General features: G+C 42.1%; 1 protein-coding gene across 2 annotated transcripts in view; it reads right to left on the bottom strand.

Annotated features, from left to right (window-relative positions):
* PTPN3 (protein tyrosine phosphatase non-receptor type 3) overlaps positions 1–18,434 on the bottom strand; it is a 206,214-nt gene that overhangs the window by 17,242 nt on the left and 170,538 nt on the right. For both annotated transcript variants that reach the window (XM_065398552.1, XM_065398553.1), the window contains 3 exons: positions 15,453–15,543; positions 15,113–15,174; positions 8,788–8,934 (listed from right to left, as the gene is read on the bottom strand). In XM_065398552.1, the coding sequence (XP_065254624.1) occupies positions 8,788–8,934; positions 15,113–15,174; positions 15,453–15,543 (300 nt within the window). The remainder of the gene's footprint in view (positions 1–8,787; positions 8,935–15,112; positions 15,175–15,452; positions 15,544–18,434) is intronic.

The following is an 18,434-nucleotide window of genomic DNA, read 5'->3' as shown; positions in this document are numbered from 1 at the left end:
CCTGAACAACTTCTCCTTTGGGAGAAGAGCGCTAATCACAGAAACTTAAGCTATGGCATTATCATCTCTATAACTCTAACTCCTCATTGATTCAATCATTATATTTTATTTTGTGCCAGTTGGTTTGAACACCCCATAAAATAAGTAAAATGATAACAAAATTATTTCTGGCATGTTTTTCATGAAATGCTTATACATTCTCTCTCATCATGCCATCTGATTGTCCCTGAAATGTTCACATTTTGGATCTGCGCTTGTAGAGAGAGAAATCATTGTAAGAATACTCTTCCCTATTCTGATTGTATTTAAAACCCTAGCAACCATATAAATCAGGGGTCGGCAACGTTTGGCATGCGGCTCGCCAGGGTAAGCACCCTGGTGGGCCGGGCCAGTTTTATTTACCTGCTGACCCGGCAGGTTCGGCCGATCGCGGCCCCCACTGGCCGCGGTTCGCCTTCCCGGGCCAATGGGGGCGGTGGGAAGCGGCGCGGGCGAGCGATGTGCTGGCCGCTGCTTCCCGCCGCCCCCATTGGCCCGGGACGGCGAACCGCGGCCAGTGGGGGCCGCGACCGGCCGAACCTGCCGCGTCAGCAGGTAAATAAAACTGACCCGGCCCGCCAGGGTGCTTACCCTGGCGAGCCACGTGCCAAACGTTGCCGACCCCTGATATAAATGAAATGTGTATCAAATCTTGCAAAATCTTTTAGACTTTTCCACAAAATAAAATAATTCCTTCCTACTGGGAAAAAGACTTCAAATCTCCACTAGGTTTTGAATTTGACAATTCTACTTTTCCCATTAGCACTGTGAACCAATAGTCCTCTATTTTCTCACTGATCCATATCCTGTAGTCCCTTTTAAGGTGAGTGGCATATTTATTATTTAAATTTTCCAAAATTGCCTGGTTTTAAGTTTATAACACTGTATGAAACTAGAATAATTTATATGAAATTTCAAAGTGCATTGATGATTTTCTGCACTAAACATTATGGTTTGCATTAAAAATACCACATTTGAAGAAACTTCAGACTTCAGAAATACCATTAAAACAACATTTTGGGTGAAAGATTTTGCAAGAAAAATTATTCATTGCCTAAGTCAGTTTCTAGTCAATGGAAGCTTTGCATAAATGAGGACTAATTAAGAACTGCAAAATTTCAACCAACATGACTAAACATTTATCTTACTAGAGCAGTTAAGATTTTTACATGGTTCAGCCAATAAACAGCTGTCAGAGTTTGGAATAGTTTAAGAATTCCATGGAAGTTTTTTTCCTAACCCACTCTATATAGCTGACATGATTCTCTCCAATTTTCTCCATGGCTAGTAACATTACCTGGACTTTTTGAGAGATGAGTGAAGGAGATACACCCCACAAACTAACTCCCTTTCCTGCTGACAAGAGAACAGCAGCTCTAAAATGGCCAGTGACCTGTTGAATGGTTATGATCATGTTTAAATGTCAGTTTCTTCAAGACAATACAGCGTTAAAAAGTGAAATATTGGAAAATTTCAGGGAGATAACTATGATCAGAATCATGGGTATTTAATTACCTTACTGCTACATTTTCTAAAGGATTTTGATCCTCCCCTTTTGGTATCAAATATTTTTTTTATAATAAAAAAAAGCAATTCCCTATATCTCTTGATAAATCAGCTTTGCAGGCACTGAGATTAAGTTTACATCTTCATGTGATCAGAAATATGTAATTCAAATGGTTTGGGAGAATGAGAGAAATAGTTTGTTCAGTAGAATTTTTTCTCCCCTCATATTATAGGGGACACTCAAACTAGATATAAGAACGTACTTTGCCCTATGAAAGGATCTGTTTTCTGCTCAGTGATTATTAAAACAGCACTTATATCTTTGGGAAAAATGTTTAACAACTTTAATTGATAAACACCATATACCTTAGATATTCAAGCTATACATTCACTTTGTTTCCCTCAAGATTTTCCTGATGACATTTTCTTCTACCAAACATTTTTAAAACTTACCCAAAAGACTTCCAAATAGCCACACTTTGTTAATAATTTGACGTAATGTTTTTTTAAAAACTTTCTCCAAAATACAGCATGAAAGAAGGTATCCATTTTAATGGCATTTAAACAAGCCCCACTCCCATGCCTCCAAAACCACCCTTAGCTGAATTTACTGAAAATTATTTTAAAATAATCAGTTAGTAACAAGACTTTCAAAAAAAGTGGTGATCAAGATGAGAATATAATGCTTGCTAACAACATTAGACTGAGATTTACTTACAGGTCAGAAAAGAGTGAACAGCACAACCAAAACATGTGATTACCTTTTAAGCAGACTCAGAAAAGCACCACAATGAAGAAGCCTTTACCACATTTATTGTCCCCTAGGAAAAGGAACAGTCCAGCATTGATGCGGACGTGGAAACCATGAGACAGACGCCACGACATGGATAAATGTGAAGGCTGTAACTTTATTAAAAGCCAGTGGGGAACCACTCCCGAATCATCTGGCAAGGCTGTTTCACTGCAAATTTCAACTGGGCACCAATGGCTCCAGATTCTAGAAGCATAGGGGTGGGAATGAAGGCAGTGTCCCTTTTATACCCTCCTGCCTGCTTGGGATGCTGGCTGGAAGCCAGATCCACAACCACTTCCCCTCCTCCGCTCAGGAGGCTGGAGAAATGAGATGAGGAAAGCCACATGCTGCACAACACATGCAGGCATGCCCACTTCTGCACAATGTTGTACTCTGGGCCCATACTCAAAGCAGCCTTTCATGTTACAGGGACCTTACATTGGACCCTATTTAACCCACCGACCCCACTGGAACCCATCAAAGTTGCAACAATGTAATTTAACCCCACCCCCACAAGTGGACCTCTGATGCTGGATGGAAGGTGAAACCCACCCCCACAGCAGTTTGTCACTTGGGGAAAGTCCCTTCCAGACCCCAAATAAAGTTTGGCAGTCAGCCTAGCTTCCTGAGTAAGAGTGCAGCTGGAACAGAGCCCACGTGGCTATTTGCAGCAAGAATAAGCAGATACCATCACCTCTCCTGCCCTTGCAGGCAAGAGCCAAATCAGCTGGCCCCTCAGAGCCCTGTAGTTCAGTGGCAGCAGGACTAGGCGGGACCGTTTCCATTGATGGATGCCATGAGGCAGCCCATCCTGTGATACAGGGCGGTGGGGGGAAGGAATGACAATCACCCTTCCCATCCCTCATACATGCATGGAGCAGGAAGAGGAAGGGGGAGCCGGGGAAGCACCAGTAGCACTGCCTCAGTTGCTCCTGCTTTCGATCTCCATTTTCCCCCTTTCACCCAGAGGAGGAAAGAAAAAAGATACTCCTTCACCTCCATCAAAGATGCACTCCAGCTAGTGAAGTGAGCATTACCAGATATCATATTCCATGCCACTAGGAGTTGTGCCTATTATTTTAATTTTTCATACCAATGCATTACATGAAAAATTCTCTTTGTTTCTCCACGTGATCATTCTTCATATTTTTTAATGTAAAATCATTAAAATCAGAATGGGGTTTATAAATGTTGATCGTGAGAATTGTGTAAGAAAACTAGCAGAGGCATACTCAGATATAATGATTGGGGTATCTGAAAAGAATCATCCTTCATGCCTGATGGGGAAAACTGAGTTAAGAAACTGGGAAAACTGATGAGCAACTTTGGTTCACGGAAATGAGAGTGTGTCAGTTGTTGAACATATGAATATTTCTTTTTGAAGTGAAACATGTAAGACTGAACTGGAAAAAAATCCTCCCCGTAAATGATTAATTATGCCTCAATTTACAGGCTGAATTTAGGAACCAAGGGCCAAAATCACTCCTGTTGATACAGGAAAGTGAAAGTTGCCGTCTGTGGCCCAGAGGGGTTTCATGCAAGGGTACACCTCTCAACCGTCAGGCTTGCCAGTGTGTGATACAAGCAATCACAATGAGTGACAAACTATAGAAATGTGGAACACCTGTGGTTTGTTGTATGTCATGCCATAAGTGACATTTATAAAGGTTTTTAACTATAACACCATGAGGAAAGGCTTTTTTCTCATTGTGTGAATTAAATAAGCTAGTTTTAAAAAAAAAATCAACAAATTCCATCAAATGCAGTCATAAGGACCCCCCTCCTACGCACCCTCACACACAGGTTATCAGAAGGGTCTGAATTCTGGACCTTCAGATTCCCGCACAGCTCTTTACCCTTGAAGCTACAGGATTATCTTTTTTTTTTTTTTTTTTGCAGTCCAGCCTCTAGGGAGGAATGTGATGCACATTTAGGCAGCAAGTTACACAACTATTTGGTAGAAAGAAATAGAAAGTTGGAATCAGGACTCCTGGGTTCTATCTCTGTCTGAAGGGCAATGGTGTTTAATGGCTGGAGCAGTATGAATGACAGAAGGAGTGTAGTGTCACCAGCCATCTAATCGAAGGGATTAAGTGCCATGGAAAACACTGTACTGAAAAACTATGCTGGTGAGACATTCCTTGAATATCTCAGGCTTCAGTAAAGAAATATCTAATCTGTTTAAACACATTTTCACCTTGTAGATATCTGTAATTAACTGCCATTATTTTAACAGACAGAACAGAATAAATCTAAATGCTTTGCAGGGTCCTCCTCCATTGTGCCCATCAAAGAAGCACTACCAAAATATCTGGGGACATGCAAGACAGTTGTGTGTGGCCTGAAATCATCTTAGTCTAAAAAGCTGGAAATTGTATTTATGAACGCAATTTCTGACTGTCTGGAGAAGCCTGGCTGAGTTGTAGTGGTGAGTACATGCAAGCAACTGGAGGGCAGACAAACCAATAACTTATTTCTATTTGATCCATTAAAACAATGAAGTAGGATTTCCAACAACAGTGTTACATTTCAGTATGTGTCAATTTGGTGCTCTCTATCCACACACATAGATACATTATAAATTATATATATTCTAACTATATTTTATATGTTAAAATATTACAGGTGAAGTTTTTAGTGCCACTTATAGTTAAGTTCCCTCACCCTTTCCAATATAAGACTCTGCTTTCAGTTGCTTATAACTTTGCCAAACTTTAACTATTAGGATTAAAATATTTCATGTTGACTGCTTGTCTCAGGCTTTTATTTTTTAATTTCAACTGAAATAATTCAGTCATTTCTGAAAATGAAATGACAGGAAATACATTTTGCCCATGTTAAAAAAAACCAACGTAGTACAGATATTTCATTGAGGTTAGTGCCTCTGTGCTTCGAGGGAGGGCTTGTAATTTAGCATGGGGCGGTCTTGGTGTCAGATGTGCTTTTTGTAACCAAAAAAATTGCCCAAATTTGGCTAACTTACAGGCCTCCAAAAAGTCGCAGTTCACACATGCTCAGTGGAGACTGGTTAGAGTTTGGCAGCTGAATTCTCTGAAGATTCCATCTGCACTGGGCATTCTACAGCCCAGGGCTTGCAGTACTTTCTTTACAATGGCTCCTCTGGACAGCTGGGTGCCAGGCATCATAACTAAGAGCAGGGAGATTGTCCTGCACTCTTCCTGCTGTAGGCAGCCTGGACAAGGGGGAAGCCACCTAACTAGAATGTAGAGGAGTGTGGAAAAAGGGGGAGACATGGGAAGAAGGGGGCAGCAGAGGAAGGGGGAACTAGGGAGCACATTCTTCCAGAACCTGGAACTGAACACTGGTGTCCCGAGTGTCTACATTTCTCAGCTGCCACTACATACCTGTGAAACCCATTGGCTAAATGTGTCTCTCATCCCCTTCAAGTGTTTGGTCCACAAAAAGGAGAGCAATCTTACCAGTTATTCAGTTAGCTCAGGCAATGGAGATCCGTGCTTTGGATTTAAAGGTGCAGACGCTACTGGTGACCTAAGCTAGGGGTCTAAATGTTTTAACATGTTATTTCTGTTTTTTGTTTGTTTTTTAAGAAACTTGGAAATTATATCTGAAAGATGACGGTTGTGAAATCAAGCACTCAGAAGTTGGGAAATGCCAATTTAAGGTTGCCCAGGCAACCTTAATTTGGCCCCGCCCCCAACCCCGTGTGTGTACGTATTATGATACAGTCACCTAGTATTATGGTATGGTTACATACAATTTTTTTCTACGGGACCCATTCGTAGTTCAGTGAATGGGTGGCCATCACTGGCATATTCAATACCTTTGTTACTGTATTTATATTAGTTGTAATAAAACTTTGTCCTTGCTAAAGTGTCACAAGTCCAAAATTACTCTTTGAGATGGCGAAACAACTGTTGCCAGAGTTAAGGTTTTTAATTATGCTTCTGTGAATGGCTGTGTATACTTGACTGTATCTAAGGATCATGCCTTAACCCTTATGGCTTTAAGGACTTGTCCTCACTAAGGAATTGAAGAACAAACTCTTAACTCTGTCTTCAGAATTTATAGGTCTGCTCGAACTTCCCTGCCTTCCTTTAGCTGCTCTCACTTACTTCCCAATCAGTGTCTTAAATTGAACCTCCAAATATTCACTCCCAAATAAACCAGCTCCCAAACCAGGGGGCAGCAGAGGAAGGGGGAACTAGGGAGCACACTCTTCCAGAACCTGGAACTGAACACTGGTGTCCCGAGTGTCTACATTTCTCAGCTGCCACTCCATACCTGTGAAACCCATTGGCTAAATGTGTCTCTCATCCCCTTCAAGTGTTTGGTCCACAAAAAGGAGAGCAATCTTACCAGTTATTCCGTTAGCTCAGGCAATGGAGATCCGTGCTTTGGATTTAAAGATTCCCAACCAGAATGTCAGTTTCAGGAATTGACAGTGCATTGAGAGTTTACTTTGGGAACACAGCTAACGGTTGAGGAGGATTTCTATCAGTAGGAAGGCAGGCAAAAGTCATGATCTGTCCCACCTCCCAGATGCCAGAAAAAAACAGTTACTAACCTTTCATAACTGTTGTTCTTTGACATGTGTTGCTAATGTCCATTCCATGCTAGGTGTGAGTGTGCCACATGCACAGTTGCCAGAGATTTTTTCGTTAGTGGTATCCGTAGGACTGGCTCTAGTGCCCTCTGGAGCCGTGCGCGTATGTGCCTGCACCCTCTCACTTCCTTCTTGCCAGTAACTCTGACAGAGGGGTAGGAGGGTGGGTCATGGAATGGACACTAAGAACTATATACACTAACTACAATAACTCTGCAATATATGACAGAAAAGTTCAAACCATTGGGAAAGAAGCCTTGCAAGAGCAAGAAGGATAGTTCCAGGCAATTGTCGTGGGTAGTAAGAAGGAACTGAGAGGTGCAAGGCTGGCAGGGCTCCTTATGCCGGCGCATAGGTGCACGGCTCCAGAGGACGCTAGAGCCGGTCCTACAGATACCACTAAGGGAAAAATCTCCGGCAACTGTGCACGTGGCGTGCACACACCTAGCATGGAATGGACAGAACACGCACTCAAAGAACCACCTTTACTTCTCAGAGCAGTGCTCCCTATTTGATCTGCCTCCGAATCCTTAAACACAGCAAGTTTCTATGTCATCCATTCACTAGCTCAGGAGTGGGCAAACTATGGCCCGGGGGCTGCATCCGGCTCTCCAGACGTTTTAATCCAGCCCTCAAGCTCCCGTGGCCCATGGGAGCTGCAGGGGTGGCGTCTGCAGACCGGACAGCGCGCAGAGCCACCTGGCCGCACCTCCCTGTAGAAGCTGGAGGGGGGACATGCCGCTGCTTCTGGGAGCTGCTTGAGGTAAGCGCCGCCTGGAGCCTGCACCCCTGACCCCCTCCTGCACTCCAACTCCCTGCCCCAGCCCTGATCCCCCTCCCTCCCTCCGAACACCTCAGTCCCAGCCCGGAGCACCCTTCTGTACCCCCAACCCCTCATCCCTAGCCCCAGCCAGAGCCCTCACCTCACCCTGCACCCCCAACCTCCAATTTTGTGAGCATTCATGGCCCACCATACAATTTCCATACTCAGATGTGGCCCTCGGGCCAAAAAGTTTGCCCACCGCTGCACTAGCTGGTCATTTTTTAGAACAGTGGTCCCCAAACTGTGGGGCGTGAGACCATTCGGGGGTGCATGGCAGAGCCTGGGCCTGCCCCTGCAGGGGGTGGCGAGGGAGTGCCACCCAGCCCACACTCCGATCCCAGCTCCACTCCGGCTCTGGCCCCACCCCCAGTCCCAGCTTCACTCCCAGCCCCAGCCACAGCTTCGGGGCCCTGCTCCTGACTGTGTCCTCGCTCTCTGAAAAAGTTTGGGGACCACTGTTTAAGAGGTAAAGGGATTTTTCACCTCATGCATATGATAAATTAGAGAGCAAATATATTGTACACTGGATATAGATATATTTGCACTTTTGGATTTCCTATGACTTGAGTCTATGAACTGATTTCAAAACCATAATTTAGTAAATCGGTTCTCTAACAGATTCTTCAAAGCAGTTTTAAGAAAGGAGTCAAAATATTTTTTCACAGATTCTCAACAACATAAGTAATTTAACTAGACTAAATTTTGGCTATATGCTTTAGAGGGCATTCCCTAACTCCTCTCACATGATGTTTTCAGAAAAGCAGGTATCAGAATCTGCCATTCTAATCTTTTATACATTTTCTCACACAGAGTGGCAGGAAACAAGCAGCAGGCCTAACTGTTTCAGAGTTATTTATTCAGGAGAGGGGATAAGAAACAAAGTTCAAAAAGGAAGGAAGATACACAAGCTTCTTTAGCAGAAAGGATTTCAATGTAAACCAGCTTCAATAGCCAAGACCAAAACACAATTTAGACATAAATGTTTAATTACTTTGGGACTGATGTGAACTGCAAGCTTCAAGAGAGGATATACACGCTTACCCGTCCTCGTTCGGTGAGGGTTGTCAACATGATGATCAGCGATAACCTATGATCCCAGACTACCTGCCAGAAATGTGCGCAGGTATGTGGAAGAGGACCTTGAGTGGCGATATATCTGTTCACAATGCCAGCAGAAGGAATTTCCATCTGTCAGGAGAAAAAACACCCATCTCATTACTCAAATGCCAAATGTAATATTGTTTTCTTGTTTAAAATAATTTTCACAAAGATGATCTTCTGAAGGAAGTTTAAAGAAACAAGTTGAGTAACAAGATTAACAAGTTCACTTTAAATATCTTACAGAATATCACAATATTTGATTATTAATTTAAAATGGACCAAAATCACATGCTGAAACACAGCAATTTCTTTTAAATTATTTTTCTACACAACCATGAAACCTAGTTATAAACTCACTCAGATCCTTGAAGCACTTTACAAACTGATAAGTGTAGCATACAAATCATTACAACTTAATCTAAAATGAAAGGTTATGTACTGACTTGCTAAATTTACTCTCAACAGGCAGACATTTTGAATTCTCCTGAAAATGTTTTACTTATCCTGTTGTACAATTTTACAACCTATAATTCTTTATTATCCCTCCCACATTTTAAAAGAAAAAATATACTTACAAAAAAAATCTCACGTTTTCTTCTGCTTCCCAACATTTACCCTCTATATTTAGCTTCTCAGCTGCTAGAAATGTAAACTACAGCAGCAGTTCTCAACACTTTTCCCATTCATGACCTAAAACCCAGTTGCAGGGGTCAAACTGTGCTGATATGTGGTGGTTTGATAAATTGGTAAATTTATCTGGAGAATGTCTTCTTGTGATCCAGAATATACATGATCGTTTATTAAAAAAGTCTCTCTCTCTCATGGTTGAAAAGAAAACCTTCAGAAGGTGAACTGATGCAGTGAGGTGGCCCAAATCTGAAGTTAGCCTTAAATAATTACTCTCAGAGAAATATAAACTGACCCTGTTCATTTCAATATGCGATTAACTCTGAAATCTAATTATGACGATTTAAGTGCCAACTTGATTATTTCATTGCTAATCAAAGCAAATGAGAAAGGAGATGGACATTATGCATATCTGCTAAGAGAGTAGAATCACTTTTTGGTGTCTCAAGTAGGTGGAGTTTGGTTTGTGGACTTCACTGTAGGTGTATCTGTGTCCCTGCACTGCTGATTGGAGAATTTTAGTAGCAGTGTCCATTTGGCCCACACATGCACTGCCTCCCCACCCCCACCTTGTGGTCTGCCATAAGACTATCCAGCGTTGAACGGGCAAAGCCTCCTCAGTTCCTTCTCTACCACAGAGCGTATGATGAGAACTCTGAAGTAGAGGGGAGGAGGGTGGGTCATGGAGCACCCAAGGGGGACACATCTTGAAGAACCATTGTTACTGCACAAGGTGATTACTTCTTCTTTGAATAGTGTCCCTATGAGTGCTCCACTGTAGGTGACTCCTGAGAAGTATGCCCTACTGGAGGCTGGGGCTTCAGAGTCGGGTCTGTGATGGATGATAGCATTGTGGCACTGAATGTGGCGTCTACAGCAGAGTCCCCCAGGATGGCATAGTGTTCGGCAAATGTCTGTGCAGATGCCCAGGTAGCAGCTCTGAAGATTTCTGATATAGGGATACCCTTTGAGAAGGCGATGGACGAGGAAACCAATCTCGTAGAATGTGTGCGGATTACAGATGGAAGTGCTAAATTGCGAATCTGATAACAGATCTTGATAGAGTTTGAGGCCCATTTAGAGAGCCTTTGAGCTGAAATCGTGTGCCTCTAGACCTGTCTGCGATGGAGAGGAAGAGTCTCAGAGATTTTCTAAAAAATGTTGTTCTGTCCAAATACAAGGCTCCTTATGTTGAGTGTATGGAGGATGGCTTCCCTATTATCCTGGTGAGGTTTGGGATAAAAGGTAGGAAGATGAATGAGTTGATTCACGTGAAATGCAGAAGTCACTTTGGGGTGAACTTCGGATGTGGTCTCAGCGTGACTTTGTCGAAGAAAAACACTGTAAAGGGTGGATGTGCCATCACGGCTGTTATCTCCTCTAGCCTTCTTGCCGAGGTAATGGTGATCAGGAACACCTTCTTCATGGAAAGATGAATTAAAGAACAAGTGGCCAGGGGTTCAAAGGGCAATCTAGTCACTTCTTTAATACTAGATTGAGATCCTATTGTCAGAATATGTCATGGAATACCACTGCATTGCTCTCTCTCTCTTGGTCATGTGGGAATTTGCAGCGGAGACTGTCCACTGTCATGCTGTGTACTGGCAGGTAAGCCACTGATATTGTAACATTGTGGGAAATGCACCCACCAGTTCCATAGCTTTAGTGCTTCCATTCAAAGGGAGGGCAAGCTGAAGGCAATGTCTGGCAGATATTTGAGGGCTGGATTGCACTGTCTCTGTAAGTAATGCCGTCTTGATGGTTTAAGTAATACATGCATGCTATGTTGTCCGTCATGACCTTTGTGTGCATACCTCTGATCAGCAAAAGGAAATGAGCACGTGTTCCTAACCACTCTGAGCTTGAGTAGATTGATGTGAAGGCATGTCTCAGATGGAGACCATTTGCCCTGCACTGTGATCCTACGAGGGATGCATCAGTGGTGAGAAGTAGTAATTGGAGAAGGATGCGCAAACAGGATTCCCATGCAGGGTTTGCCAGGACTGTTTACTTTTGGTGGGCATACATAGGAGTTTGTCTTTGTTCGGTCTGTAAACCGAACTGAAGCATGATTGGAGGCATTTCATGCAAAGTTTGGCAAGAGCTATCACAGATGTGCCCACGGCCATGTGCCCCAGAAGCTGAAGGCACACATCACAAAGAACCTCATTTATTGCACAAGGTGAGTAATCCTCTCTTCTTTGAGCTGTCCCTGTGGGTGCTCCACTTTAGATGACTATAGAGCAGTATCCCTAGCAGGAAGGATGGGTCTTTGGAGTTGGATCTGTATGCAATGATAAAATAGTTAATCCTATAACAAAGCATCTGAGGTCGAGCCTTGCTCAATTGCACAGTGCTCTGTGAAGGTGTGGGCTGATGACCAGGTGGCTACTTCACAGATGTCCGTGATGGACACATTGTTCAGGAAGGCTACTGAAGTGAAGAGCGATCTGCTGGAGCATGTTCAAGTTCCCGGTGGGGGTTGCAGATCATGTTGACAGTAGCAAAGGTGAACGCACCTGGAAATCCTCTGCTTAGATATGGCTGATCCTTTTGATCTTTCCGTAACAGAAAGAAATAGCTCGGGTGACTTCCTGAAGGTTTAGTCCTTTCAGGATAAAATGCTAATGCCCGTCTGACATCTAGAGTGTGGAACACTGCCTCTCGTTTGTTCTCATGATGTTTCGGGAAGAAAGACGGGAGGTGGATAGGTTGGTTCAGGTGGAATGAGGAAGATATTTTGGGTACAAATTTAGGGTGTGGTCTTAAAGTGACCTTGTCTTTGAATAAAATTGTATATGGGGGTATGCCATGATGGCCCCCAGGGCCAGCTCCGGTGTTTTTGCCGCCCCAAGCGGCAAAAAAACCAAAAACGTGATCGGCGGCACTTTGGCGGCAGCTCTACTGCTGCCGCTTCATTCTTCGGTGGCAATTCAGCGGCAGGTCCTTCCCTCTGAGAGGAACTGAGGGACCCGCCACTGAATTGCCGCCGAAGAGCTGGACGTGCCGCCCCTTTCCGTTGGCTGCCCCAGGCACCTGCTTGCTGCGCTGGTGCCTGGAGCTGGCCCTGACAGCCCCTAGTTCTCCCACTCATTGTGCGAATGTGATGGCGACGAGGAAGACCACCTTCATCGATACGTGCATAAGTGAACATGTTCCCCTGGGTTCGAATGGGGGACCAATGAGACAGCGTAGTACTAGGTTACGGTCCCAGGGTGGGGTGGGAACTTGTATTTCAGGATAAAGGTTTCAAATACCCCTGAGGAACCACTTAGTGATAAGATGGGTGAAAACTGAGAACCCATGAACTTTATGATGGAAAGCTGTGATGGCTGCGAGGTGTACTCTAAGTGAGCTCGATGATAGTCCTGATTTCTTTAGCTCCAGTATGTAATCTAGTACCAGTGGCAAGGGGAAGTAATAGCCATGGCTTGCCGATTCTGGTACCTTATGTGGAATCTCTTCCATTTGTGCAGGTAAGTATAACGTGTAGTTGACCTTCTGCTATTTAATAGTATGTCCCTTACATCTTCCGAATAGGTCATTTCATTGTCCTGGAACCATGGAGGAACCATACCTTCAGGTGGTGAACCTGGCCTGCATCCTGAGACCAGAGATATGGAAGAGGAGGAAGAGCGAGTGGTGGGCATACCACCATCCGCAACAGGTAAGGGAACCAAGTTTGTCTGGGCCATGTGGGAGTTATCAAGATGACTCCGGATTGTTTGGCCTTTAACTTGTGTATTACCCTGGATATGAAGGGAGGAGGGGGCAAAGCGTACAGCAGAAGCACACCCCATTTGATGAGGAAAGCATCTCCTAGAGATCGGGAGCCCAATCCTGCTCTTGAGCAGAATTGTGGACACTTGGCATTCTGGGCTGTAGCAAAAAGGTCTATACTTGGGAAACCCCAGTGTCTGATATATTCTGTCAGACCATGGTGTTTATTTCCCAGTTGTGGTCCTGAGAGAATTTTCTGCTTAGTGCATCTGCTGTGGTACTCTGACATCCTGGTAGACAGGTAGCTGATATGTTGACGTTATGATGGATGCACCAGTTTCATAATCTCAGTGGTTCAGTGCAAAGGGAGTGTAACCTTGCTCCTCCTTGATGATTTATATAAAACATGCAAGCGATGTGGTCTTTCAGTACCTTGATGGTCTTGCTCCTAATCAGAGGTAAAAAACGTGAGCATGCATTGCAGACTGCTTATAGTTACAGTAAATTGATGTGTAATGTTGACTCAAAGGGGGATCACCTGCCCTAGATTGTGTGGTTGTTCATGGCAACAGAGTCTTCAGCACAGGCTGTGCAAGCCTGCCTGGAAACCCTGGGCACATACTTGCATTTCTAACCGATACTGAAGCCCATGTTGTCACAGCTTCACTGCTATTTTTATCGCTCCATTTAGATTAAAGCTAGTGCACGTGTGTTTACATAAGATGCAAATCAAATCTCCGACTGCAGTATAGACATACCCTAAAATAAAGATATCATTTAGAAAATACTTAGTGTGTGTTGCATTGATGGCAAAAAAGTGAAAGTATCAATACATAGGGCTTGTAGCGTTTGAAACAAAGTTATCATTTATCAATGTCTTGGGAAGCTTCTGAACCACCCTTAAGTTGTTGAATACTAAAGCATACTCAGGTCAGACTGTAGCTCTTGGCATGAAAGCTTTGAAATGCCCTCACACTGAGTAACACATTAAGGGAGGCTTATTTATAAGGTTGTAAGAAATATCCTTCCCTTTACTGAGTGAGTAAATTTAATAAAGTGGGAAGGAGGCACAAAGAGCCTTTTCCTCTTGAATCCAAAGCAGTAAGACATTATTGAAATCTTATGTTTAAGAAAATGCTAGGTTTGGGGACTGGCTACTGGTCTGGCTGGCACACCATCCCCTGCATGTTTCTAAGTGGCAGTCAGGCCGCAAGTCCTCTTGAGAATATGCTGAAAAAATGCAGACAAGTGCAAGCAGGGAAACATTCATTCTTTTTAAAGTGAGTCTACACTTACTGCGAAACATAGAGTACAGATACTGCACACCCAGCCAGTACAGTTATAAAGAGCAGTGTAGATGGTGAGGCACCGTGTAAGAGAGTAGAGTATAGTCAAGTGTCCTACACACCTGAACCCCCCAGGGAATATAGCCTACACTGCTCTCTATATGCCCAAGCAGTACCTCCCAGTCTACACTGCTGTTTTTAGCAGTGTAGTGTTATGTTGCCTCCCCGGCGCCTCTTCCTGCTAGAGCCTTTTCTCACCCCAGTGCAACACTCCAGCAGCAGGTGCCTATAATCCTAGATATACATTATTAGACAAATACTAATTATTAAATCCCACAAAATTACTGGCCTTAAAATTGATGCAATATATATGAAACTGTCTAACCGCTTTTACTTATTAAAAACAACCCTGCACATCTGCTAATGGTTTCCATGTGCTTAAGCCTCCTGTCCACCAGTATAAATATTTGCATTCCTAACGAAGCACTTTAAGCTACTTATGAGCTCCTAAAGTTACAGTGAACAAAACGTTAGGCTTTTTGGAATTAAATAAATAAATGAATAAATAAATAACTTTGCCGCTATATTATTCATTTCTTTCTATAATTAATATGGATGCCTGTATAACTTACATTCACATAATTTGCATTAATGTAATCTTCGTTTCCCTGCAATATTATCCGTGTGGCATCATCTATGTTAAAAAAAAAAAAGTAATTAACAACTGGGTGGCATGCTTTATCATCACCTCCTTTCATTAGGTCAAATAACCAAGTGATCACAGGCATTTGGATTACAGGCACATGAACAAAGCATAGAAGTGTTTTAGAATGTAACATGGATGCACAATTACAAAACTTTGATTATATAATAAATTCACTAATGGCAAAATTCAATGTGGTGGTTTTATAACATGTAAAGCATTATTTAGGGGATAAAAGAAAACAGTCAAATTTTGTACTTAATACTCACAAGGTAGAACATCTTTGTATCGATTTTTGTCCATATTTTGAGGTATTTTTGCACACGTAACAGCCAGCCCTGGCTTCTTTCTATAAAGTTGCTACAAAACAGATATGAAAGAGGTAACATTTTGAAGAATTTGCTTAGGCAAAAAACACTATAGACACTAAATAGATCCACATGTAAATGCATATTCTTTTAAAAGAAACTTATGTAAAGCAACTATGCAATGGGAAAGCCATCTCTTTTTCACTGCCTACAAAATTAAAGTGAGGGTGATTTTTAAACTCCAAAGCCACAAGAACAGAAACCCTACTATTATTGCTAGACCATCATCTTCTGTACACGAATGTCTGAAAAATCAAGGAAATGTGAGAGAGTCATTGACTGTTCCCAGGCAAGATCTACTTTGTCTTATGATAAATATTGCAGAATGTTGGGTTAGAAAGAGAGGAAGGAAGAAGACAGCAATAAAAAGCAGAAGAGAAGTAACTGCTGAAGACTAGCACTTCCCAGAATGAATGGTAATGCATATTCATGCACACGTTAACTTACTAGACTAAAACTGCTATTTTCCATGGACTTTGGGGGTGTGTGTGAAGGGTGGGGCAAAGTCTACTGCATTTTAGTTGTGAAATTCTGAAGTGGCTTTTAAAAATCAGCTTAATAGCAGGATATTAACAACATTCCATTCACATTAGACATATGCAAATAGCATAAAACATGCTTTTCAAATGTAACACACTCGAATATGGAATTTATTAATGAAGTTTTTGCTAACAATAGACGAGGTGTCCAGTATGCTGTGAAAGGGAGATGTGTAAAAAGCCTAGAGAATAGCGCTGAACAACCAACACGCAAGAGCAAGCAAAGTTATTTCAGGGAGACAGAGTGAAAAAAATTCTGAAATGCTGCATGAGCAAGAAAGGATGGACTTCTTTTATTGCGTCCATGACAACAAATCAACCCTAATTCAGACCTATACTGATGAGTATGGGGTCATAACCTCTGGTAACCATGTCTTATAGTCTTACTAGTGCACACACCAGGTGCACTCAGCATCCTCAAAGCACTTTTAGAATCTCTATGTAACTTGACAATCTCTTTTTTATCTCTTTCCGGGGCATTGTACTCATGTATATCATTAACATGTACGACTAAAAATACACAAGCATGAAAGAGCCCTCATTTATATGCTTAAATACTTTGTTGGATAGAGGCCTCAACAGTGAATTAAACAGGGTCTTGCAGATGTGTGTGGTTTTTTGGAACAAATTCTATCTGGCATATCTGGAATAAATATGACTGTGTAATGGTGTAAATGAAAACACAGTGGGCCTATATAGATGACGTGCAGACAATGAGGCAAGGGAAAATATGGACCAAGGTATAGCACCTACTGCGGGGAAAAATTGTATGTGATTATGTAATTAAATTTTTAACTCCCCACCTACCCACAAAATGTTATGACTGTGTGTGAGACTATAGTTTTGGCATGTCTTGACATACCAGAGCTTCATTTTGCAACATATATATCTATATGTGTCGCGACTAACAATAAATAAATAAATATTAGGGCTGTCAAGCGTTTAAAAAAATTAATCTCGATTAATTGCACTGTTAAACAATTATAGAATACCATTTATTTAAATATTTTTGGATGTTTTCTACATTTTCAAATATATTGATTTCAATTATAACAGAATACAAAGTGGACAGTGCTCACATTATATATATTTTTATTACTAATATTTGCACTGTAAAAAACAAAAGAAATAGTATTTTTCAGTTCACCTAATACAAGTACTGTAGTGCAATCTCTTTATCATGAAAGTTGAACTTTCACATGTAGAATTATGGACCAAAAATCCTGCATTCAAAAATAAAACAATGTAAAACTTAAGAGCCTATAAGTCCACTCAGTCCTATTTCTTGTTCAGCCAATCGCTCAGAGAAACAAGTTTATTTATATTTGCAGGAGATAATGCTGCCTGCTTCTTGTTCACAATGTCACATGAAAGTAAGAACAGGTGTTTGCATGGCACTATTGTAGCTGGCATCGAAAGATATTTACATGCCAGACACGCTAAAGATTCATATGTCCCTTTATGCTTCAACCACCATTCCAGAGGACATGCGTCCATGCTGATGACGGGTTCTGCTCGATAACAATCCAAAGCACTGAGGACCGATGCATGTACATTTTTATTATCTGAGTCAAATGCCACCAGCAGAAGATTGATTTTTTGTTGTTGTTGTTTCGGGTTCTGTAGTTTCCGCATCAGAGTGTTGCTCTTTTAAGACTTTGAAAAGCATGCTCCACACCTCATCCCTCTCACATTTTGGAAGGCACTTTAGATTCTTAAACCTAAAGTGGGTTGAGTCCTGTAGCTATCTTTAGAAATCTCACTTTGGTCCTTCTTTGCGTTTTGTCACATTTGCTGTGAAAGTGTTCTTAAAATGAACAACATGTGCTAAATCATCATCCGAGACTGCTAGAACATGAAATACATGGCAGAATGCGGGTAAAATAGAGCCAGAATCGTACAATTTTCCCCTACGGAGTTCAGTCAGAAATTTAATTAACGCTTTTCTTTTTTTAATGAGCATCATCAGCATGGAAGCATGTCCTCTGGAATGGTGGCTGAAGCATGAAGGGGCATATGAATGTTTAGCATATCTGGCATGTAAAGACCTTGTAATGCCAGCTACAAAAGTCCCATGAAAATGTTTGTTCTCACTTTCTGGTGACATTGTAAATAAGAAGCCGCAGCATTTTCTCCCGTAAATGTAAACAAACGTGTTTGTCTTAGTGATTGGCTGAACGAGAAGTAGGACTGAGTGGATTTGTAGGTGTCATAAACAGATAGTTAAGGGTTAATGCCTTTTTTACCTGTAAAGGGTTAAGAAGTTCACCTAGCCTAGCTGACACCTGACCAGAGGAACCAATGGGAGGACAAGATGGTTCAAAGGGAAGGAGAAAAGTTCCCT

The sequence above is a fragment of the Emys orbicularis genome, chromosome 2 (assembly GCF_028017835.1).
Source record: "Emys orbicularis isolate rEmyOrb1 chromosome 2, rEmyOrb1.hap1, whole genome shotgun sequence".
NCBI classification, from domain to species: domain Eukaryota; kingdom Metazoa; phylum Chordata; order Testudines; family Emydidae; genus Emys; species Emys orbicularis.
Note: the sequence above shows the minus strand (reverse complement) of the source record. Positions and strands in the feature narration are given on the sequence as shown.